Source organism: Ochlerotatus camptorhynchus, unplaced genomic scaffold (assembly GCF_037179485.1).
Source record: "Ochlerotatus camptorhynchus isolate MF236.1 unplaced genomic scaffold, CSIRO-AGI_Acam_v1.1 ptg000064l, whole genome shotgun sequence".
NCBI classification, from domain to species: domain Eukaryota; kingdom Metazoa; phylum Arthropoda; class Insecta; order Diptera; family Culicidae; genus Ochlerotatus; species Ochlerotatus camptorhynchus.
In genome coordinates, this window is record NW_027040554.1 from 2,497,159 (window position 1) to 2,523,961 (window position 26,803).

General features: G+C 38.7%; 1 protein-coding gene across 1 annotated transcript; it reads right to left on the bottom strand.

Annotated features, from left to right (window-relative positions):
• Positions 1 to 3,081: 3,081 nt before the first annotated feature.
• On the bottom strand, positions 3,082 to 25,367 carry Cul3 (cullin 3). The gene is made up of 11 exons (XM_065216557.1): positions 25,145 to 25,367; positions 15,995 to 16,895; positions 5,601 to 5,984; positions 4,783 to 5,538; positions 4,547 to 4,717; positions 4,306 to 4,479; positions 4,068 to 4,182; positions 3,827 to 3,993; positions 3,540 to 3,757; positions 3,337 to 3,475; positions 3,082 to 3,265 (listed from the first exon to the last, which is right to left on the bottom strand). Exons 2-11 carry the CDS (start codon positions 16,049 to 16,051, stop codon positions 3,113 to 3,115), a joined length of 2,334 nt encoding a protein of 777 aa, XP_065072629.1. The 5' UTR covers positions 16,052 to 16,895; positions 25,145 to 25,367; the 3' UTR covers positions 3,082 to 3,112.
• Between the last annotated feature and the right edge of the window lie 1,436 nt (positions 25,368 to 26,803).

Sequence of the window (26,803 nt, forward strand, 5' to 3'; positions counted from 1 at the left end):
CGCTGAACAGATGGCGGTAGTGTGTAAACGTCAAACCCAAGGGAACTGACTACGCGCGCCACAGGTGGTGGTACTACCAACTACCATACTTTTAAATTTACCGTTAAATGCTTGTTCGATGAACAACTTGCGAGTGTTGTCTGTTTGTCTGTGGTTCTAGTACACAAGCGCTAGTGAACCAGCGTTACTTCAGGACCTTCTGGTCTTAGAGTTACCTCTATGCTAGAACTGTACTAAAAAGTAAGCAGCATAATGTAAACCTATGTAAACGGCATAGAGGAAACTCTAAGACCAAAAGGTCCCGAAGAAAAGTGCTCAACTTTTTGGCTCAGTTCTGGTAGTATCTTCGGTCCCACCCCTCGAAACATATGAAAATCCTCGTACCCCTCATTTTATCAGCGAATCAAAACATACATAATGTAGTACTAGAATTTCGACTAGAATAGGATACTGTCATCGATGTACTTGGAACCGATAGGCTAGTACAGAGTGAGCCAATTTAAAATCGTAAGTTTCCACTGGTTGGTAACACCATAGAGGTAACTCTAAGACTAGAAGGTCCCGAAATAACGTGCTCAACCTTTTGGCTCAGCTCTGGTACCAACAATCAATACGAAACTAACGATTTTAAATTGGCTCACCACTTTAGTAGCCTATTGGTCCCAAGCAAACGATTAACGTACCCTATTCTAGTTGAAATTCTATTACTACACTATGTTTGTTTTGATTCACTATGAAAGTTTGACAGATAACATCAGGGGTGTGTGGATTCATGCAGAACATGCAGGGGTGAGTGAAATAGCTTGGGACTGCTTGGGACCGTTGTTCTGGTACTGAGTGAGCCAAAAATAATAATGATTTTCTTCGGGACCCAGTGGTCTTAGAGTTACCTCTATGCTGGTACTCTCTTCGGTCCCAAGCTAATCGATTCACCCCTCGAAACATAGGAAAACCAATAACCCCTCATTTTATCTGTCAAACTTTCATAGCGAATCAAAACAAACATAACGTAGTACTAGAATTTCGACTAGAATGGGGTGCGTTAATCGTTTGCTTGGGACCAATAGGCTAGTCAAGTAGTGAGCCAATTGATCATTTTAGACGGTCAAGTTTTGAACCCACCACAGCATGCTTTTGGCGCTACTGTATATGGACGATCAAATGTAAAATACTCTGGTAGCCACAGCACAGTTCTGTCAAAGCCTCTGCCTTTTCATTGATCCATTTAAAATCGTTACTTTCGTATTGATTGTTGGTAACACTGTGCTCGTCGTCAGCGAAGCAAATGAACTGGCTGGATTTATTGAGGATCGCATGCTCAAGCCTACGTTGCATAACACTATATAAAGAAGATTCCTCCTCCATGATCAAGATGGAAGTATGTTTAGGTGATCAAGTACTCTCGGTACGCTAGTGTTGGTGAGTTATTTGCCGTAAATGCTCACGAAAAGTTACCTATTTTGCCATAAAAAGTGCCAAAACAAAACAAAATACTGGCGGATTTGGACCTGTTTTATACGACCGGAAGGTTTATGCTGGTTACGAATTCCTTAGCAAGTCATCAATCTTTGATGGGAATTTCACGAATAAACACGAGGAGCATGTATTATAGCACAACTGACTAAAAACTCAATAATAAAGTAAAAAAAACAACTATTATGGCAAAACTTGCTATACACAAAGCTCATAGTTTATATAAACACTAACACTTCTTCCTTGTGTCTCCTTTGTAAGGCGCCTAGCTCCATGATACACCTTTCAACGCAATGTTGAATAGGAGGCAAGAAAGACCATGGTTTTGTCGAAGTCCTTTGTGGGTTTCAAACGATTTTTTTCTATAGCGAAGTTTCTGATTTTCATGACTATTCGTAGATATGTACCAGACATCAACGGCAAGGGAGGCAATGTCGTACCCATCAACACACAAGCAGAGCTTTGATTCCTTTTCGAAGATAGACATAACCAGGAATTTACCATCTCAGAAAATCACAACGACCTCGGCTTAAATTGAACACAGACGCACTGGATTAATAGGTAATCGCAATTGCTGCTCTCCTATCAAAAACCACTGACCGATTTCCAACTGCCGTTACGTAATATACATAAGATGATGATATCAGACCTAGAGACTTTTGGTCTCAAAAGGTATTTCGGATTGAACGAACGTTATCAAAGCATACAAACACTATTATTGTTGTTTTTCCTTTCGCTTCTGTTGTTTGTTTGATCTCTATGTTTATAATAAGGGGGTTTTCAAATTTAATAATTAAATTACTTTAATTACTATATAATATGCTTTCGTCTCTCATCTTCGCCGTTTTAGCTCTCTTACTGAAAAAGGTATCTTTATCTCATTTGTTTTTTTTTTTTATTAAAACGATTCCTTCTTTATTGGCTTTTCATCGCGTCATGCTGGAGTGCGTACCTAATTCACTTTGAAAATTCGTCTTAAATATGTGGCGGATCTGTTATTATTTCCAAGAAGTGATTCTTCACAGAGTGGGTTTCTTTATAATTAGGACAAAAACGCACTTTCTGGACAAAGACAATATCACTGCAAAGCAACAGGCATGATTTGAATACAAAGAAAAATCATTCTCACGGCAAGCAGGTTTTTTTTTCTGTACAACAAAATTAAATTAGAAAAAATTAACGAATGCATCACGATAGGGGGACAAATCAGACAAAGTATAGCAAAATCAAAAACAATTCTTGTATGTTGCGAAATGTTGTGAATGAGCGATACCTACATATATTTTTGAGAAGAAGTTCATAGAATTAGTTTCGAATGCTGCGGGCCAGTGGCGCTTTCGTTGGTACAACCACAAAAGCACACAGGCCAGTTAACTTTCATGTTGTCTCTATTGTGTAATGAATAACACATAGTTTGTTTGCCAGGTTGTTGTTTTAATCGCTCGACGCACCTGTGTATGTTAAGTGTGAATGATGTACGCGCGTGGCTATGAGTTTGTGTATGAGTGAATGGGTGATTCCTGTGATAGTGTGAGTGTGTATTCGTGTGTAACAGATGTTGAATGCTGTGCAGCACTGTAATCCTTTTATCCTGCTTCTCTTTTTCGATTCAACTCCCAACCCAGTTCGGCTAGCGGTTTTAAGCTAAATAGACGTAGACCTTCCTATCGTCGGGCGTTCGTGCCAGATACTCGCGCTCGATCAGACCCTCTATTCTCTTCTTGATGATCACCGGCGAGGGCATGAACCGGCTCTTCAGCTGAGTGGTCACATCCGACACCAGCAGATTGTGCTATAATGCAAGGAAAATGTTACAGTATTTTGGCGATTTGGATTATTATTGTTGAGTATTGATATACTCACAGCCATCTTCTTTCGCGCCTTCATTATTCTTACGATCGCCGCCTCGATCTCATGTTTTCGATCTTCGTCCACCTTGCTGCGTGTTTCCTTCCGTTCCGGTTCCGACTCGCCCTTGGCCGCTACCGTTTGGATTTTAACTCTGCAAAAAATAATGTTGATGTTTTACATTGGACAATCATCATGATTCGCAGAAGCGAACTTACTTGTGGAATTTCGACACGAAGGCATCGTTCACGTAGAACGTATTCGTCGGCTCGATGTCTTTCGTCTTGGGTGTTCGCACCAGCAACCGCTGCTGCTGTTTGCCCATCGACAGTGACTGCAACGCCCGGATCAGATCCTTACCGGGGATGTCCGTTTCCTGTTGAATCTCGTCGTACGTCAGACGTTCCCGGTTGTTGTATAGCATCAGAACGCACATCTTGAAATTGAAGAAAATCGTATTAATACTGGGGCACTATTGGGGTTTACAACCGGTGTCTAGAATAACCTGATAAGTGGAGAGCTGTAGGACGTGCTTTCTGGGAGCACCGGTGGCCATAGGCGGAGCCGACGATCCGGTAGTAGCGGGAGCAGTACTACTGCAACCACCTTCTGCGGGTTCCTTTTCGACCACCACTTTGACACCGTAGAATTCTGCGTTCATGTAAACTGTGCCTAGGTGCGCCAATCGAGAGGAGAAGAAGGGGTTTTCATCGCTATTGAATTGATTCCAAGAACAAGGTACTTACCTAGCTGTGGTTGTAGCGTTAACTGTCGTCCAGAGTGCTTAGCCAGATAGAAACGTTTGAACGTTTCGAATGCTCGCCTGGGCGCAAGCGGTATGTTACAGTTTGGCGTCGCTGACTGAAATCGATATCATTGATTAGGCTTTGTCCAAAAAATATACATGATGGCTCTAAGAACATTTAATGTCATTCCCTTTCTAATTGCGTGTCCATCTAAATACTACAAACAAACAAAACGAACCTGCGTGGGCCAAAAGCCGGTGGTGAGAATTCGCACCGATAGCTCTACTCCATCCAGAGCGTTGGTTGGATCGTTGCTAATATGATTCTTGAATTCCTCCATCACCGTATTAGACACCGACATGTCCTTGAACATGCCTTCCAATTTTGAGGTAAATTGACAACCGCATTCAGTCTACAATGGCGAAAAAGGACGATATTAATTTGCCTGGGCATAGCTAAACGTCAAAACATCATCATACCTTTAATTTAGATATCATATTCTTCTCCGAATCATCGCTGACCGACTTATTCAGTAGCAATCGTTTCGCTAGATGTGCCTTGTAGTATCGCTCAAACACGTCCTTCTCTAGTAAATATCTGAATAATACCATCGTTTTATCCAATATCGTTTCAATTTCTTGCTCGGACATCTGAAATTAGTGCCAATAACGTTGAAAATAAAAACTCTACAACTCCAAGCCACAAGCAAACGTACCCCCTTGCATCCCTTCTTCAGCTTGTCGTCGATGAACAGTGACAAATATTCCGGCGATTTGCTGTTCAAGTTGAGGAAATGTTCAAAATCGGACGAAATCATGTTCTTGAAGATTTTGTCATTGTTGAACGAGTGGTGCAGGAAGTGGTCGAATCGATCCTTCAGATCTAATAGATTTTGCACGAACGTAATCGGATTGGTTCCGCTGTCTTCTTCCTTCACCAAATTCTTGCCCATCGAACGCAAGTGCTGCGACACACAATCGGCAATAGTTTTCAATCCACCATTGACCCGGGAGAACAGCTTGTACATGCAAGCCAGATCATCGGTCTTTGTATTTTTCAGCATGTACACCACACCGGAATTTTCCATCTCCACAATCGTGCGCATGTGTTTCTTGATGAGCTCGTCCTCTACTACCTCCACGATCCGACATTCCGTGCTCTCGTCCAGATACAGTTTTGCCCGTTCGGCTTCCTCGGTGATGCGTGCCTCGACCCGTCGGATATAAACACTGGCGCTGTTCTCCGAGAGGAACTTCTGAGATTCAAGCTTATAGAAGGCTGCCGACTGGGTCAGGAACGGCCGCTCAAAGTCCTCCTCGTATACCCAACGGCTGTTGATACCGAGAACCATCAACATTTGGCAGGCGTTCTTGATCGCAATGTGATCAATTGCTTCGCCCTTCCGCTCGCACATAACCATATTCAACAGTGTCTCTCTCATGTGATCTCTAATCCGACCATAGCGAACGACCTAAAACAGTAATAGTTACAAAGTCAAACCACTCCATCAAGCGCATCAAACCCTTTCCCTACCTGATCACGAAATATAATCAGCCCTAGGTTATACACATTGTCCACGTCGTTCTGCTGCACGTACACCCGGTCCATGTACATCAGAATATCCCGGATCATCACCATCGACGTCTGGTGATCGTTCCACGACTGATTGAGCGTCTGCAGAAAGTTGCAGTTGAAACTCCGCAGCACCTCATCCCGTACCTTCGTCTCCAAGTGCTGTGTAACGACGTCCTTGAGCCCAGTGTACAACCGTTCACCGTGCTTGTGCAGGACCATGGTGTACGCATTGCGGTACAGCTCCTCGAACGAAAGACCCGAGTTGTTTTTCTTCTGAATCTCCTGGATGGCATTCTTCAGCAGCGACCAGATGGACTCGACGTACTTCTCGTCCATAGTCATCTACAATTTGAATAAGGAAAAGAAAATTTAGCAAACACAATATAACCAAGTGCAATATCGGAGGTATTTTTTGTTCAGTTTACATAGATGGATGGAAATTTAGCGAATATTGGACACCAAACGGGATGCGATTGATGCAAAGGGGCGACGACAGTTCGCTTGTTGTGAGACATTCCAATTATTCTAAACTCCCACCACGGTTGCTCTGCTACACGTTCACGCGCTAGCGATTGATCATGAGAATCAATTTTCCGATCAGTGATTTGATTGGGATTTTTTATATTTTTAAATTTATTTATACTAATGAATTTCTGTATCCTAAAAAAGTAAGTTGCGAAAGTGTCAAAAGTAACATTTATCAAAGCAAGCCGAAAGTGTGAGTGCTTTTCGAAAGGACGTTCAAGAGATTAGGGGGGGGGGGGTATCATCTGAGGTTTTGTTTTTGTTTTACAATTACCTAACAGAAATTCATGAGTGAGTAATTCAAGCATAACTTGTCAAAATGACATAAGTCGCAAAAATAAACAAATCGGCAAAAAAACAAGGTTTAAAATTTAAATGAATTATGGAAAATATATTTAATGTAATGTAGTCTTCTTTCATTGTTTTTAAAATGATGTTGTTACACCATTTTATTGTCAACATGACTTAACTGTCAACATTTGAAGATAACTCGCGTAACATTTGAATAGGGCCTATGATCAAAATGTAAACAAACCGATTTTTGATACCATTCTGTAGCACTGGTAATTAGCTACCAGTCGTATAGGAATGTTCCGCATTATCGATAAAAATCATTAAAAATAACTTGATTTTAAAAACGGCCGATCCACGAAATTGTTCCCATCATTCATGCTAAAACGGCCTAACCTCGGGCCTAACATATATTTTTTTTCGTTCGATGAGGTTCCATTCATAAACCTAGCGACGTAGAAGGGCCGATGATTGAAAAATTTCAAATCAAAACTAGGCCCTACTGCTTGAGGCAGGGCCGATGATTTATTTGACGTTAAGAAAAGGCTTAGCAAAGGGCCTACAATTTATGATGACAAGCACAACGGCTTAAAAAAAGGGCCTAACCATTTAAAGATTCACAAAAAGGCTTATTACTGTGATATTAAATTTTTATCGATTTTCATGTATTTTTGAAAACGTTTCGCATGTTTTGGATGTTGTGTACTGAGATATAGTTACTATTGTTATTGTGAACAATATAAATGCCTAAAATACTTCAATTTATTTATATAGGAATTAAATACTGGCGGAAAAATTAACAATTCATTTTCTGGATTGTTTACATTTTGGACATAGGCCCTTTTCAAATGTTACGCGAGATAACACAAAAACTGCAGATACGCTCACTGTGAAACGTCATATGTGCAAAAACAAAGCAATCTATTTCTATCAGAAGATGCGTCAAATTTCTAAGTAAATTCAGAATTGATTTTAACGGGATTCAGCTACTGCAAGGTATGTTTAAAAAACTTAAAATTATATAATTATTAAAAAAAATATTATTATTATTTTTTTAGATGCAGCCACCCAGCTTGATGAGTCACAACAGTTTGCTTCTGCATATCCCAGCGCAACAGACTTATTTCTTTCTGAGTTACCGCATATCTTCACTGCAAAACAAAAGCGGTGTATCTGATCTGTAGCATGTGAAAACCGACCTGTCAAATCGACGAATCATGCAGGGTATATGTAACAATCAAGATGTGATACCGACGAATCAATCAAGGTGTATGTGAGTAGCAAACAAGGAAAAGGTGTATCATTTTATTTTATCAAATGTCTTGTCTAGGGTTGGATCTCTTCGGACCACTCCTTGTTAAGATCGGTCGGAGCAACGCCAAAAGGTGGATCGCACTATTTACATGCTTGACGATCCGTGCTGTCCACGTCGAAGTTGTACACACTCTTTCAACTGAATTCTGCATCATAAGTGTGCGTCAATTCGTGAGCCGTCGTGGAGCGCCTCTGGAAATCCATTCCGGCAACGGGACGAACTTCCGAGGAGCCGATGGAGTACTACGGGAACAGATACGGAAGATCTACGGAGCGATGGCGGAAACCTCCACCAACACAAACACGAAATGGGTATTCATCCCTCTGAGCGCGCCGCATATGGGTGGATCGTGGGAACGAATGGTGCATTCCGTCAAGTCAGCGATGGAAGCAGCTAATGAGGGACGGCTGACGTACCTCCCTCTGGATTCCAAGGAGGCGGAATCCCTCACTCCCAACCGTTTCCTCCGGCGTACGGCAACCAGCAGCTTAACCAACGGAAGAAGCAGTCGCACTACGCAGCAACTGGGGCCAGGAGCAATATCAAATGGATACTTTCTGGAAACGCTGGTCGCGTGAGTACCTAACAACTCATAAGCAAACCCCACACGCATCAATATATTGACGCGAAGGGGAATTATTGACAATAATATTGATGATGTGAATTCAGAAATATTGTCAATCTCGATGTATTGACTTCAATATAGAATGTATTGACAATACGATTATTGCCAATAAAAGCAATCGTTTAGGGTCCACTTTACGCGACGAACAAAATGGTTCGAGGAGGTGAAACCTATGGCAGTTGAGGATCTAGTCTTTATAGTGGAGGAATCAAGAAGAAATGGTTGGACAAAAGGTCGAATCTGCAAAGTCTATGCGGGGCAAGATGGTCGGATTCGGCAAGTATTGGTTCAAACAAACAAACGACCCTGTTCCGAGTGAAATATTTCGCAGATTGGTGGACGTATGTCTGTTTGTTCTGAAAATACAACCTTTGTTTACATTGCAATTGCCGGCGAAAATGCAATTGCCGGCGCCGGTGATGTAGTGGTAAGCGTGACTGCTTTCTCATCCCAATGGGTCTGGGTTCAATCCCAGCCGAGGTCGGTGGGATTTTTCTGAGGCATAAACATCTCTGGTCATGTCTTCCTTCGGAAGGGGAAGTAAAGCCGTTGGTCCCGGTCCATGTGTGTTTTTGAATGGGTGCGATATCCTACGGAGGTGTGGAAGCTGCCTTCCTGCACATTCGATTGCCGTCAATGGATGGCAATCGATGTCCGTCGGTGATTGGCACTAGTTTGCGGAACAGAGACCGACGTTAAATAAAGGAAAGAAGAAGAAGAAAATGCAATTGTGTGCAGCCGCAATGAAAATCTGGATCTCTCGATCAGAAAACTTGCCAAAAAGCTTGGTTTTCCCGCAAGCACTGTTCACAGCATTTTAAAATCGTTAGATACTCGTTTGACAACAGCTAAGTAGCAAGACGGGAAGCGGAACAAACACGGATTTGAGGAACCACCAAAAGGACGTGAAGGGGAAACAAATTTAAGGAGGAGGCAAGATCTTTCAGTACGTACTGTTGCTCGTAAAATAAAAATGTCGCCAACTTTCGAGCATACACTGGAGCCGCTTTTTACACGGGTGATACGTACCGCGTAAAAAAAACCGCGTAAATTCCGGAATCCGCGTAAAAAAACCGCGTAAATTCCGAAATCCACGTAAAAAAAACCGCGTAAAAAAAGACCGTGTAAAAAAACACCGCGTAAAAAGCGACTCTAGTGTATTACGATAAACCGCGTAAATTCTGAAATCCGCGTAAAAAAACCAAAATCCGCGTAAAAAAAACCGCGTTAATTCCGAAATCCGCGTAAAAAAAACCGTGTAAATTCCGAAATCCGCGTAAAAAAACCACGTAAAAAGCGACTCCAGTGTACTTCGAAGCATCGACAAGGAAGGAAGGAAGTTATTCAATGTGAAAACTGTGCCGAACCGCAATGATAAGCAGAATGTGACGGGCAAAATACATGAGCACGTGAGAATATTTTACGAAATGAAACGAATAGAGTCCATATTATACCGAAGAAGGCGGATCCAATTAAGTGACCGGAATTACGTTCTATCCAGCAATACTGGGCTCCCTTCCAGAGAGCTCTCCCAGTGCAAACAACAAACAAATTTCGAAAATCGTGGACAAAAGCAACCAAATCGATTTCAGAAATGTCTCCATGTCTGGAGTAAACTCAAAAGCTCGTCAATTTTTATGCAGCCTAATTAAGTTATGATAAGTTGTTTTTTTTTTAATGATTTACGATGCACAAATAAATAAATACATATTTTGGATTAAACTGACAGCAAATTTGTTTTATTCCAAAACTTATGTGTCCAGATTTTGTCGCGAACAAGCCTTATTTAAACACTCTTTTAGCTTAAGATTTTTCGACTTTTTTCAATACATTTCAAAATTTAGAAAACCTCCCAAGATATGCGAAAACAGAAGCAAACACAGAGCTTTACAAATGGTAACATCGTAGATTTAAAAAATTAAGATTCTGGTAAAAAATCTCGTGGCTAATGACCAAATTTTCTTGATTCTAACAGTTTGAAGAATATTTAAGAGAATTTCGATGAAGATTGCAAAGAAATTTTGTGGATAATATAAAATAATTTTGACTAGAATCAACGGAAATTCTGATGAAGCAATTCAAGACAATTTTTCTTAGAAAATTTCATTGAGGAGAAACTGAAGGAAAAGAATTCTGAGTTCCAAGTGAATTAATCATACTGCTCGAATGATGTGATCTATTCCGCAAAGTGTTCTAAGGAATCAAACTTTGCGTACAGTTTCAATAGAATTATCTGGTAAACTGCATGGGAATTCTATGGAAGTTTTCTTAATGTATGTAAGATTATGCTGAACCGAATTCCAATACAATTCTCAACTGAATTCTAGGATAATTTTAAAGGGTATGCCGTTAATATTCTGAGAAATATTTTAAAGAAGTTAAAATAAATTACTTGAGCAAATAAAACAGCAAAAAAAGGTTATCTTCCAATTAATTCCACTTAATTAATTTTGGTATCCATGACATATACGTATTTCGACTACAATGTCGATCTTCATCAGTGTCATTCCCACTAAAGAACTATTCAATATCACAGGTTAAAGAAAAATTGAAGATAACCTTTTTTTGCTGTTTTATTTAAGCATTCCGCTAACAACCCAATTTCATTACTTCATTATGATGGCTACCAAGCCTTTGAGATTTTCCTTATTGAAGAGTTGAATAGATTCATGATAAATGGTATTCCCAAATGCCACAACTGAACAGATAACAAGACACACAGCCATAACGGAAGCATTCACCCATTTGGAAAATGAAGCAATACATAAATTATTTATGATACCAACTGCAACAGGTATTTCTGGTTATTGATTCAATGATAATTATTGAATCAAAAACAATGAAAGTGCGTCAAGCAATTGAAAAGTGCACTGTTTAGTCGGTTTCCCTCAAATGTTTGGAATAGAACAAGGAATAGAAATAGAATGTACATTATTTACACTATAACTAGTATCGTCCAATTTAAGAGTGAATTGCGACAAAACCCGCTGGTATTACATTTGATGTCAGTGCCTTTATATAAACGTACTACGACGTGGCTAAAAATGAATAAAAATAATATGTCTAGACTAACATTTGAAAGGGGCGGAAGAGCCAAAATGTAAACAAACAATATTTTGCCGCAAATAGAAAGAACAGTTCACAAACTACTCGATAAGCACGAACAAGTAGAAGAAAATATCATTTCAAATCTTCAAACACGTTTTCTTTTACATGGCGTATTTCACTTTCCACCAGAACTACGAATTATATTGTTTTAATATGACAAACGTACTGATTCTGTAGTATCTAGTCACGCCCGATTCATTTGAAATGCATCCGATTGATACTTCACGTGTAAACAACGAACGAACAAAGACCAAACAATCTCTGGGCGTAATTCCACTCTCACAAAATTTGCGAATAAAGAACTAAGGCGGAACAACAAACAAAAAATCCCGAGGGTGTATTTTCACGGCGTATCACCAGTGTTGGCAGTTCAAAGGGTGGAAGATCCGGGGGGGGGGGGGGGTAACAACAAGTAAGAAATTATCAAGGCGTATGATGTTTTCTTCTCCATTTCATTGCAAAAAAAACTTTTAATGATTAATGATGATAGATTACACTAATAACTATATTTCAAGCTAATAAAATCATCCAGGAAATGGAAATTCGCGAAATAGGATTAATTTTTAATTCATCAAAATTCGGAAGCGATTTCCTCGATGTGGTGGTTTTGGAACTCCGCCCTTTTTAAATGTTAGTCTAGATGTGATACCATTACTTCGGGCCATTATCTTGGTCTCCCATGCAGGCCTACAGCACAAGATTAGGCACGGAAGGGTAGGCAGAAATCCAAGAATGTTGTAGACGAATTCTGAAACGTGTCCTGAGTAAACATTTTTCAAGATTCCGTTCACAAAAAGTCGATAATGATCCAAAAATTTAGTTCTTATGCTTGGACATTTTTATAGGTTTGTGTTTATTGCAAATCTAAATGATTCGGGGACAAAATCATTCAAAATTCTGGATTTAAAAAACAATATCTTGAACATGGATTTATTTGTTAATATGCATAAAATAGAGCTTTCTAGAGCTCAGTGGCGTCGCGTAACCTCACTTTTGACCTGTGCACCAAACGTGATATTTTAAAATATTTATATTCAAAGCGATTACAAAATGCACAGAATCTTGTAGTTTTGCTGATATTTTTCTCCATTGGAAGCTATATTTTGAGATTTGTTAACGTTTTGAGAGCTGGTGCACAGGTAGATTGAGGTTAAGGTGACGCCAGCTATAAGTTTTCCTCTAATCTCTAGTTTAAAAATTTTCATTACAAATTTCTCGCGTAACTTTTCAAAAGGTCCTAAGTAACAAATGTAAACAAATTGATTTAATCGATACAAACTATTAATTGCTTTTCTATCATTGTTTGTGATACAAAAACACCCATTCAAATTTACTTTCACTTATTTTAGATAATCATTGGTCAAACATTGTCCAATATACAGTTTGAAATAATGGGTACGTGATTGTTACTTCGGACATTTGGACTGCCAAACATGATTGGTGCTCTTTTTCTAAAGGTGGGACATGGAAAACCAATCAAAGGTTAGGAACTCTATTCTGAAATCTGTGAAAGGGAATCTTGTATCATATAGAACAAAACGTCCAATGCAGCACTCAACACCCAATGTACCAAGTCCCATGTACAGCTTGACTAGTCAAAAAGTCCTAAGTGGTTTTTTTTTCTATATTGTAGCTTGAAATTCAAAGTAAAATTGTGATTTCTACTGAATTTCAACGTTATTATTCACTGACTACAGTAAAAATAGTATTGTTTCTAAACAGTTAAAATAATAATCTGTCGAACTTCAACTTTAAACAAAGTGACGCGCGATTTCAGGTTAAATTGTATCAATGATTTTTGACATCTTGGACGACATGATTTCTAGGCTTCAAATTTCTCATTAAAGTCATCTTCTAGAGACCTTTAAGCTCTTTAAGACGAATGTTTTATCGAAAAAGTTTTTCTGTATCTCTTTTAATACACAAGATATACCCAATTATAGTAAAAAATATGAATAGGTTAAAATTGATTTTGTACGAGTTTAAAAAATAACATTCCTCTAATTTTTTTCATATAATTGAGAATAACATACGCCCTTTTAAATGTCGTAAAAGAACTTTTTTTTGTTTGCCACAACCAGAGATATTTATATTTGAAAAGAGCATATTTTAAGTAGAAAAATGTCAAAAACTCTTGATCGGTGAAAGATATCGACAAGCTCTGTGCAGTAAAAATTTGTGCGTTCTAAAGATCTAAATGATATTTGAAAACACCTTTGCTGAGAAATTTGAAATAAGAAATCTATAGCAAAACAACTGTTTTTTTAGAGACACCCTAATTCAATTAAAGAAAATAGCTCCAAATCGGTCAATTTAAGAGATACAAAAAAGTTCTAGAGCCCCGTAACCTGGATAGATCACCTCTTCGTGGTACGTTACGGGATGTAAGATCTACCACCGATTCCTAGTCCTAACTACTTCAAACTAGGGGAACAGGATTTTTCAGTAATCCAAGGAACACATCTTAGTCCTTGTTACTTTTTATGCCTTGTTGATAGTGACAAGACTCGGCTTTGTCTACCGAGGATGATCTTGAAACAAGGAAAAAAAATAAGTTAGTCGATGTGATTCCTAATCTTCTATTCGTTGTTCCCTAGTTTGAAGTGGTTAAGACTACACGAAACGAAAATCAATTATTTTATTTATGTGTTTCACTTATACATTTTTGCCAAAACATCAGCCTTATACATTACATAAGACAAATCACATAGGTCCTATAAGAATGCATAAAAGGTATGTGTGACCGCTTATACATTTCATTTGACACATCATCTTCATTAACTTTTTGCAAGGCGTCTGCTTATAAGTTGACTTATACATTTTATGAATAATCAGCAATAGAAATTTGCCAAAAGGTATAAGGAGATTTCTATCCGTGTAGGGTTCTGATGCATGGTCATTATCGGTGTCATACCTTAATTTTGTTGCTAAGGAATCCAATTTTGACTGACAAAGGGAAGTGCCTTTGGAGGGTGTTTCAACACTCCTAAGGGTATAAATAGCGGGACCTTTCAATTAGAGTCGAATCCTTGCGATAAATGCAAGAGTGGCAACTGTAAAAAAATTGAATAATACTTCATCATTTCTCAATAGTGATGGAGTAATACGACATGCACTAAACTAAGGAGGACACGGGATATACTACAATAGATCAATTTACTGGTCGCAGTAGTGTTAGGTCCCGAACAGAGGAAAAAAAAGTTCGTACAAAGCTGCTTAAAATTAGCTCAGCTATAACTTTGCCGAATAATGTACACTCAGGTCTTTTTTTACACGGGGGATACGTACCGTGTAAAAAAAACCGTGTAAAAAAAAACCTACGAGATTTTAATTTTTCGCATGCTTAAATGTTTTTAAAAAATCGGATTTTGATGCCATTTGTAATTAAAGCATGATATGGTCCATACAGACATATTTTAAAAATTTCTGTATTTACACCAAAAATTGTGATTTTTTTCTAAGTATGCCATTCGATTACCTATAGCTTGAAACGGATAATGTGAGTGGAATCAAGTTGATAGGTTGTATCGTTGTCGAGAAATCGTTAAAAACGTTCCGTGTAAATCGTGGAAAACCGTGTAAAAAAAAAACCGCGTAAAAAAAAACCGTGTAAAAAAAGACTTCAGTGTATACCTTAATTTCTACAAACAAAAAAGTTAGATTTTTATTTCAGTGATAATAAGAACCACCCTAGAATTCATTGTCATAAAAATGAGGGCCTAACTATAAGGAAAAACTTTGTAGAAGAGACTTTTAGTCTAAAGCTTCAATTGCAGGCTCAAAACATATCCTTCCACCTAAATGTGCATTCTGGACCACTGTGCAGTGGGGGAAGGAGAGGATTAACAGAGGTACCGTACAAAATAGTCAAGAAATATTGTAACATTACAAATTTTAAAGTATTCTAAATCATGGTCTACACAGAGCCCACATGAAACCAAACTAGTTACTTAAGTCATGTCACTCCAATTCTAAAACTTCATTTCATTTTTTTTCTTGAATGCAGTTTTGCCGATTCTTTGGTTCTGTCACAATGTATGGTCGGAAGTTCAAAGTTCAAAAACACATCCATACACGTGAGTGAATCCACCCACATGAAGCATCACCTCGACCTTGAGAACCCTCATCAGTGCAATGCTCTTCATCAACAATGACAGCTCTTTGTGTATTTATACGACTTTGTAAACCATCCTGCCCGCCGGTGGCCCGCTTTGATCCAATCATCTGTGACACTGAACGAGAATACATCTTGTCTATCAAGAGTGAATTTTCGAATAGCCGTATCCAAAATGCAAACGTCAATTTGTCAAAACTCTTTACGCTTCCTTGATGGTGGTGTTAGTTTGCGTGGGTGAGCTAAAAGTTTCGACAAATTGACGTTTGAATCTTTGTTTACAAAAGCAGATACGGTTATTGGAAAATTCTCTCTTGTTATCTTGTGCACCCATCATCTAACACGACAAACTAGCATTATGAGATCACACTTACCGGGAATGCCCGAATCCGCATCTTGCCTTCCTTTTTCTGTGTTGAAATTCGGCTCATTTTGGCAGCAAATTTCCTATCTCCTACTGGACTCCTCTCGATATACTATCTCCTTCCCCGTGTAGACGATTTTGCCTGCGTCGCACGCGAACACTGCTACTGCGACGACGACGACGACGACGACAACAGCGAAGGGAGACAGATCCAACCAGCTGTGGTTTCCAGTCAGTGATGGCAGAATGAGGAAAATCTGCTCGATTTTTCCTCCACCCTCACCCACGCTTCTACCACTCAATCGCACTACCCGTCTCTTCTTTGTGACGTTACTCTGGTTTTTGGCTTCTCTTCTCCACAGTAGCACTTGCTTATTTTCGGTATCTTATGATTTGATTACCAATCAATTTGATTCTGCGATTCTGCTTCTTTTTATCTATTTTCGCACACACAAACACCAACGCTGTACCGAAAATTTGCGAGTTTTTTTTCTCTTTCGCCAAACCTACGGCGCGTGACTCCGCGATTCCGCTTATCTTCGCCTCAGCTCATGCACTTGAAACGCAACACAATGGACCACGAATCGCAACGACTGTGGAAAAGGATTTCTTCTTTTGTTTTTCTAACACTTTCCTGGTGCGTTGTTACGGCGGTGGGCCTACCGATACTTCACTTTCAGCAGTCTCTCAGTGATTATGGTGATGGCAACGACGATGACGGTACATTGCTTCGGTGTTGGTGACGGCCGACGGTGATGATTTATGAATGATTCGCACGGTGTCGATTAAATTCATTATTTTACTCTGCATTGGCCTTCCTCAGTGGATAAATTTCGGGAAGAATCTATTGTTTTCTTTTCTTCCTGGTAATAACACAACGCTAGTCACGAGTGTCTTTCCTGCACTCTGTACTACGGAGAGAAGATTATTTTTCGTTAATGTGAGTGCTGTCGATTGAATTGATGAATATTTGTCTCGGTATTAACTGGTGGATGCAGTGAGTGGTTTGTCGAATAAAATTGATCCAAAAAATATTGAAACGACAATAAAAAGGTATGCCTGATCTGTTATAAACCAATGCATATACAGATTCTGTAGCGTAGGCGTCGGAAGACTTTTAACATAAAGTATAAAATTATTGGTAGCTAATTTTATGAATTAAGATGATTTACATCGTAACATTGGAGCTACAAAATCATCTTGTGAAGTTTTTGTATGGAGATATTGATGGAAATTGCAAGGGAACGTAGTAGAGTCTTAGTCAAATGTAAGAACAAAACTTCAAGGGGGAAACCGATGAGGTATCTTCTGGAAAAATCTGGGAGATCTTCTGAGACGTTCAGAGAGGAATTCAGGGAAGCTCCAGGAAGTTTCGAATGCACTTTAGGGAAGTTTCGAGTGAATTTCAAAGAAGTTCCGAGCGAACTTCAGAGACATTCCAAACGAACATTAGGGAAGTTTTAAGCAAACTTCAAAAAAGTTCTCATGGAAATTCTTATGGAACTTCAGGAAAGATTTCAGGAAAGTTTTCACGGAACTTCAGGAAAGTTCTCAGTTAGAGAAGTTTCGAGTACACTTAAGGAAAGTTCTCATGGAACTTCAGAAAAGTTCTCATGGAACTTCAGAAAAGTTCTCATGAATCTTCAGGAAAGTTCACACTTAACTTCAGGAAAGTTCTCATGGAACTTCAGGAAAATTATTTTGGAACATCAAGAAAGTTCTCATGGAAGTGAAGTTCTCATGAATATTCAGAACAAAGTTGTTGAGTTCATCTAGTATTATGAAAATATGGGCCATAAGCTACCATCTACATTGAAAAAAAAATCAGTTTTGGCAAAAACGCATATTAAATCTTGCTTTTCTTTAAGCTAAGGAGGTTGAATGCGATTGTTACACGAGTTGATGTTCCTATTTATAAAAATTATATTTATGGCAGTGAAATAGAAAATTCCACAGTCACTCATTTTTTAATCATTGGTGAAAAGCACATGGAACTTCAGGAAAGTGCTAATGGAACTTCAGGAAAGTTCTCATGGATCTTCAGAGAAGTTCTCATGGAACTTTAGGGAAATTCCAAACGAACGTTAGGAAGTTCGAAGCGCGCTTCAGGATAGTTCTCAGGGAGCGACACCGGTGGTGTAATGGTAAGCGTGACTGCCTCTAACTTCAAAGGGCCTGGGTTTAATCCCAGTCGGCGCCGTCGGGATTTTCTGAAGCATAAAATCTCTGATTACGGGAAGTAAAGCCATTGGTCCCAGGTCCATGAGTTGATGGGTCGATATGTAAGGTCCAGGTGTGGGAGCTGCCTCCCTGGCGCCGGAAGCATTGGTACTCAGTACAGGAAACAAGATCGACGAAAAACAAATCAAGGAAAGATAAATAAAAGTTCACAGGAACTTCCGAGAAATTCTCAGGAAATATCAGAGAAGTTCACAGGGAACATTAGAGAAGTTCTCAGGGTACCTCAGGGACTTTATGTTCTTCTGGAATTTCTCTAAACTTTCTTGAAGCTCCCTAGCAATTTTCTTGATGTTCCCTCGGAAATTCTGGTAAGTTCACCCGGAATTTCTCTTAATGTGTTCCATGAAATCCCGTCAGAATATACATGATGTTCCGTCGGAACTTCTCTGAAACTCTCTTAACTTATCTGACGTTCGCTTGCAAGGTGGCAACTCAAAAGTTCAACCGAAATTCCCTGAGTTTTCCAACACATTTCATGATGGATAAAAAATCATCACACGGAAACCAATGTCTTCAACTGTGACCAGTGACTGATTAATCAATTTTTGAAATAAAGTGAAAATCACTGCCTTCAATGATCATATCCTCCAGTGTGCAGTTAACTCTCTATGTGTGCTTGTTGGCTCTCCGAGAAAGTTAACGTAGACAAGCGGTGTCAAGTCGTCTCTCCGTGATTAACCGAACGTTTGTTTGCTCTTTGTAAGCTCTCTTATTCACCGTGTTGCGCAAGATATGTGGATAGGAAAACGAATTGTATGGTGTGGTGCTATAGGAATCAGTCTGTACAGTCAAGAATTATACGTTCTGATTATAACTTGTATGACATGTTGGTCGATTCCAATGCCAAACCAAGAGCTTATTTCTATTCAATCAACTATTACATTTTGAAAATGCTGCAAATTGGTTTGTTTTTAAAAATTCTCGGACTAAGTAAAGTTCATTATATAATCATTTCATATTCATTGGATAATCTCAAACGTTTGTTCCGTGAACTTGTTCTTATGAGTGATATGCTTAACCGCCTTGCTCCTTCAAGCATCGTTAGACTAGCGCGTTGGATGTGCGCCTCCTAATCATGAAGTTCATGGTTCGAAGCGTGGTTGCGGCTTTTTTTTCTAACGAGCATTTTCAGCATGAGCGTGAGCAATTTTCATACGATTGTCTTATGACTAAGTATCATACGAGAATCGTATGATATTCCAAAGAACATCTTCTAAATTCCTTTCGATTTAATCGTTCAGTTAAGAGAAGAAGTTGTAAGGCCAATGAATGTTTTGGACCTATAAATTGATTGGTTGATTCAAGCTTCTCTAGTTGATAACCTTATTTTATTTTTTATTTACGAAATTGCGATCGCTAAGCTTGATAGGCTAGGGATCGGAGGAAATCTTTTGAGATGGTTTCGTTCATACCTCACGGAGCGCCAATTGACAGTAACTTTGGGTACTTGTCGTTCAACAAGTTTCTGCGCAAAGTCCGGTATACTTCAGGGTAGCCATCTGGGACCATTGGTATTTCTCCTTTACTTCGACGACGTTCACCATGTTATCACAGGGCCACGATTATCGTTTGCAGACGATCTGAAAGTTTTTCTGCGCATCCGCTCACTCGCCGACTGCCGTTCTCTCCAAACTCAGATTGACATCTTTTTGCTGACTGGTGTAGTCTAAACCGACTGGTGGTCAACACAGCTAAGTGTACAGTTATTACTTTGTCACGCAAGAAACAACCGATTATTTTCAACTACAAACTAATAAGCACGACTATCGAACGGGTGCATTGCGTGAAAGACTTAGGCGTTTTTCTAGACTCAAAGCTGTCATACTCACACCATATATCGTATGTCGTCGACAAAGCGTCCAGAACTCTTGGCTTTGTCTTGAAGATTACTAAGAACTTCACAGACATTTACTGCTTGAAATCGCTCTATTGCTCTCTCGTACGATCTACGTTGGAATACTGCTCTGCAGTCTGGAGCCCGAACTACAATAATGGGGCCGAGCGAATTGAATCTGTGCAACGACGTTTTCTTCGCTCCGTAAGCTGCCTTGGAGATACCCACTTCGTCTTCCAAGCTACGAGAATCGCTGCCAATTGATCAATGTCGAGCCCTTATGTATCCGAAGAGATGTTTTCAGAGCCTTAACCGTCGCCGATACTCTGCAAGGAAGAATCGACTGCGAAGCAATTCTACAACAAGTGAACATTGATGTTCAACCTCGATCACTACGCAACAGTCTTATGCTGAGACTTCCACTTCTTCGAACTAATTATAGCTTAGGGAGCGCTATTTACGGCTTGCAGCGAGTGTTCAACCGACTAGCGTAGATGTTCGATTTCCACTTGACACGGAATATGCTTCGCCGAAGATTCTCTGCCTTTTTTGCTGACCGAAGGCGCTTGACGCCCAGCAGCTAAGTGTAAAATTTAAGACTTATAACTTTTTAGTAACTTGACAATGCTTTCCTAGTTATTTTCGTTTGTAACTGTAGTAACTGTTGTAGTCTGTATAATCTGTACTTTTTTTTACAACACATCATTTGAACTATTTCTAGCCTGGTGATGCAAACATAACATATAAACAAATATTTCCTTCGATACTACAATGATCAGAAACTCAATAAAGATTAAGATGTGATTCAAAGCATGTCGTTAGGCATATAATCTTCCTTATTCAATACTAATGGTCTGCTGTGATACACTTCGAATGCTTGTATGCATCATCGCCCTGACACAACACTATTAATTTCATCATCTGACCGTTGTCTAGTTGCAAATCAAACCCCGATAGAGTATAGGAAAACCCTTCTTAAGATTTCCAGTCTGTATGCATTGAAAAAAAAAAACTTAGGTACCTACTTCATCTATAATCGTAGATTTCAGGTGTTCCAAGGACTCGCATTAAATGTTAAATAAGCAACAGAAATTAGATAACACCAGTTTTAGGTGCTTTAAATGGTATCTGCTCGGGCAAGATCCTATCAATGCTGCCGCTCATGGCAAGTCTATACTATGGAATTAGGAAATTTGACCTCCTTTGCATCCAATCTCCGTAACATTGGTTAAGACTGAATGTATTTGAAAATTTCGTTGGATGCCACGTAGATGTCCAACTCGAAATCACAGGCATTGTTTGCTTGAGTACGCTTCTTCCTACACGAATTGGTGGTCAGGCCGTTCGCAATGCTGTTGTATTTTATAAGGACTGTTTCAATTTGAAACTAGAACAGAAACGCACCTCTCGCAATGCTGAGTTGCAGTTTCATAATTCGAGCACTATTTTGCACCAGATTTGCAACTACTCGACTACTCTGTTTTATTTCTGAGCGAGTTTGAAACACAAATGGAACTCTGTTTCAAATTTCTTTGGATGTATTTAGAGATGTTTCGAAGAGCTTCACAAACAAAAAGCGGAGAACTTCATAGAGAACAGTAAAGTTTATGGAACATGATGATTACAAACATCTTCTAGAACTATGCGTTGCGCTGAGCGTGTTGCAGTTTTATTTTTGACAGTTTCAAATTATAGAATTGACGAGTGGTTTAAAACAATTTTGAAACTCAGCATTGCGAACGACCTAAGGATACAGTATTTGTTGAGCGGATGTCGCTATTTAGATTTTAGATTCCACGAATGGCCGAATAAACCATTTATTTTAGCTTCCCATTTAAGATTTACCCAATGTTTTACTTCATACCCGTCGAGCAGTTTTGCTATAGTATAAAGAACCTTTAGTCAACGTAAGGCCGTTCGCAATGCTGAGTTTCAAAATTGTTTTAAACTACTCGTCAATTCTGTAATTAGAAACTGTCAAAAATAAAACTGCAACACGATCAGCGCAACGCACAGTTCTAAAAGATGTTTGTAATCATCAAGTTCCATAAACTTTACTGTTATCTATGAAGTTCTCCGTTTTTTTGTTTGTGAAGCTTTTCGAAACATCTCTAAATACATCCAAAGAAATTTGAAACAGAGTTCCATTCGTGTTTCAAACTCGGTCAGAAATAAAACAGAATAGTCGAGCAGTTGCAAATCTGGTGCAAAATAGTGCTCGAATTATGAAACTGCAACTCAGCATTGCGAGAGGTGCGTTTCTGTTCTAGTTTCAAATTGAAACAGTCCTTATAAAATACAACAGCATTGCGAACGGCCTAAGCATTCCAGTTAAGGAGCATTATCCCTAAATATGTGACTTGCATCGATAGTTCTATTTGAGTACGATTTGAATGCAATCGAAATAGCAGCATATTTTGCTACGAAAAAAGAAACAATAGTCGATTTGGAGAGATTTATGTAGAAAACATCCTACTTACAATATTCAAATGTATAGTTTAGGGCCATTGCGTATTACTACTAATCACCTCGAAGTCAAGAGCCCATAGTTATCCAAAATGATTATAGACAAAAAATTTACCATAGCAATGTATGAAAAGTACTGCCTTGTGGATAACCTCTAATGAGTTCCATTGTTATCGACATATCTCCCAACTTGGCTATTATTTCTCGATTGATTAGAATGATGCTATCGAAACCATGTCCCATCACTGCTCATTCTATGAAACATTAGGAATCATTATCAAAGAATCTCTGCAGTGATTTCATTTGTTCCCGGTGAACTTTGCATATTTAAAACCAACATGTACCAAGCCATTTGATAGAAAAACGCACCTGTTTGCCATATAATAGTAGCGCAGTAGGATAGTCATATAAAATGGACAACTTTAACGTGTAACTCAGTATTAATTGAGCTGAAATTTTCGCAAAAGACTACCGTGAAGTGTTATAATTTCGAGTATTGCCTAACTCTGCGCATTTTTTTTTCGATAATTGACAGTAGGTATATTGTAATATTTTCTTAATTTATATTTTTCTAATAAACTAGTTAATAATACCTATCTGAATGTCTATCTTAACTCAATATATCCTCATTAAAATTTTAATTTTTCAGAAATGCATGACATTTTGGCACAAATACTATGAAATTTGTGTCTACGGAATTATACCAGATTTTCCAGGAAAGTCGGAAAGTGTAATTTGAGATGAAAAACTGATAGCAGTTTTAGAATTTTGAAATTGAGTTAAATTATGAATATTAAAAATTTCTATAGCAACTAATCAATTTTATACGATCTAGTTGAAACTCTTCAAAATATGTGAATATCAATTCAAACATTTTGCCACAAGAGAGATAGAGAGAAATAGAAACATATAAGTTTCTAAAATTCAAATGAAAACGTAATAAATTATGCTACATTGATTGTTAACTAGCCTAACGGCGAAGCTAATCATTTAATTATTATTTTTGAATGGCAATGTCCAAAGCCAGATTATGTGAACTAATAAATCTAGATAGAGCTGGGTCTAACTAGGGTCTAACAGCTTTTGTAAACAATGACTTATCTCGATTATTTCTAGGAATTCAAGGCGCACCAACGCAAACCAACATAACCATCGGGTAAGGGAAGACTTCCCCTACCTGATGGTGATATTGATTTGCTTGGGCGAGCCTTGAGTTTCTAGAAATAATCGAGCGAAGTCATTGTTTATAAAAGCTGTTATGCCCTAATTTCAACTCTATCTAGAAATATTCCTTTTATAAAAACCCTTTTAGCATTAATTGTGGAACTTGAGGACAGAGTAATATTTTTAGAATCATGTAGTAATGAAAAATTGAAATGTTATTTTGATATATTAATAGGGACTTTCAGCTAAGAGCCCACAAAAAAAACTGGACTGACTTGACCATTATCACGAAATTCTTGCATGTACGCACACAAATGCATATAGCATCATATCATAATTTGGTATGTACACTTGAAAACATTCAAATTTAAATAAATAACTGCATTAAAGCAGGAGTGTTTCATGTGTTGATCATCATTTTAAGTTTGTCATATTCTAGGCTTTGATTCTTCTGTAATAAACCGATTACGAATTTAACAAAGTGAACGAAAGCATCTACTTAGATTGTGCCTTTGGATACTTCTACACCCCCGCGAGTCATCGCCATTATCCAGGATTTTCCACTAAATCACAACCCATTGCTTCCGTTGTCCTCTACCCACTTCATTTTTTTCTGTTGTTATGCGCCTTCGCGTCCCGATTTCTACTAACCCGATTAGCATTAGAACACACACTGATGCCGGATTCGGTTTATTTCAGCATGCAATTAGATATTACGATTTCTTCCTCAACTCCGCCAGCAGCGCTGTTCGCTGCTGGGTTGCACCGCGTATGAAAACAACCAGATACGCTGCTTCTGCTATACCTATACACCCATCAGCAGTTTCTTTGCTCGCAGATTACTTGAAGCAGAAAAAACGAACAGCCTAGCCAGCGCCGCCGTAGACGTGTAACCTCGGTAAAGCTCGATTTTTCAAGGCGATTCCAAAGATATTGAGATTGTTCGCACTCTCGTCGTCGCAGTGGCAGTCGCTCGAAGCTACCACCGTACCACTCAGAAAAGAAGCAGCACAAAAATTGAAACAAATAGCGACCAATGCCTGAATTTATAAGACACAGAGACAAGAAATATTCCAAGGTGTATAAGTATAATGATGACAAAGAGTGCTGCAGCGCTAGCACTAGCCAGACAATAATCACTGACTATACACACAGTTCAGTATGGAAAAGCCCAAAAACTTCGACGGAGCACCGTAAAAAAAAACGGGACGAGCAAATTGCCTATTTCCGTCTGCTGTTTTGCTTTCTCCGGTAGGCACTCAAAGTGCACTGTTGATGGCACTTTTGACCTACACCGATCCAACGACTCCGATCGGCACACAGCAAGGAATCCTTTTTCGATGATGATGATGATTATGATGATCGGGATTCGAACACCCAAAGGGGACACACACAAGAAAAAAAAAGAACACTCTTCTTTTTCCAATATTCACGACAATCAAAGGCGAGACGAACCGAGAAAAATGAGCACCCGATTTCCACTGACCGATTTTGGCACCGAATCGAAGCCGTCCACACTCTAGATTATCCGCAAACGATTGCCTGTGACACGGTCCACAGAATTCACCCGGAAAAGTACATATTTGGAAGGGTTTCAACATGAAAAAATCGGAACTGAACACCCGAATTCGATTGAACCTCTGCTTGTGCACTTTCGACGTCCCGTAATGGCGACCATGTTTTTTTCTTCCTCTTTGCTCGATTCGCTGATGGCTCTCCGTCCGTGTCCGTCTGTCCGTCGTTGTTTCGTCCAGTGCTCACAATTCGAGCACGTTTGTTGACGCGGAGAAAAGTTTTGACATTGACAAACAAAAATCATTGTTGACGATTAATTCGAGCACATTATAGAGGATTGTAGAGAAAAATGGTCTTCTTATACGAATTATTTATTTATTTTTTTTTTATATCTTTATTAAGCAATTATTTATTTGATTAAAAAGGAGATATACAATAGTCCATTTTACGAGATGACAGGAGCCAGTTTGCCTGACGGGGTTGATGATATTATTGATGTTGCTTTTCACAGTGGGTTGGATAACTGCCTCCTGTTCATTAATGAATGGACCACTTTATCAAGCAGTTTTAGCGTGACATTCTACCAGGGATTTCACAAAACTGGATCAACAAATTACAATTTCTTTATGAGACGCACAAAATTTCCCCGTTGTTCCTGAAAGAAAAAAATACAAAATATTTGATTTAGATTACCAGAAAAACGTAGTTTTATCTGCTGGAATGAAGTGATTCATTGAAAAATCATCTGATTTTAAACGTCTAGTAAATGTATGGTGCAATTTATGTTGATGTATTTTAGAAAAATTTATCGACGCTTCATTTCAGATTCCAAAAAGCTCGCGTCATTTTGTGTAAAATAGCAAAAGGTATCCCTTATAAACAAATATCATAAACGAGCTGTATTCCGGATGGGTAAACTATCCCACAAATAGTTTTTCTTCTAGAATCTCGAGAATATAGGGTCTTTTTTATGCTAAGCTTGAAAAATGAGAAATTCATTGCTTCCTTTTCTTAAAATCACTGGTCGAAGGTCCTACCAAAACTGGTCGACAATGATTAATTACGTAAGTACTATTTTGGGATTGTCATCACCCCTCTCCCCATTGTGACTTATTCGCTTTATTCGCACTACAGCCAACAATCAATACGAAAATAACGATTTAAGATTGTATCATTACTTAACTAGCCCACTAGACTGGTCCCAAGTACATCTATAAGCGTACCCCAGGGGGAACGACACTCATTTGGATGTATTTTTTCAGTCTACACACTTAGAAAATAATACCGAATTCGGTTTGATTTCAACCGAGTTTTTATCTGCTGAACGCTCGGTAGTCTGTTCGGTTCAAAAAAGAATAACCGAGCTGTCGTTAGCTATTTTTTACCCAAAATATGTCAAAGTTACTGAAAATCTCGGATGACGAACAATAAATTTAAGCTGAAATAACCGAACATCGGTTTACTTAAGAATTACCGAACGCTGTCAAACAAAGCGATCCACCTGTTGTAATTACTGAATTCGGTTTTTTGGGCAGCGCTCGGTTTTCACTTCAAATCCTGCTTTAAATTTTGATTAAAGATACGTAACTTCGAATTTTC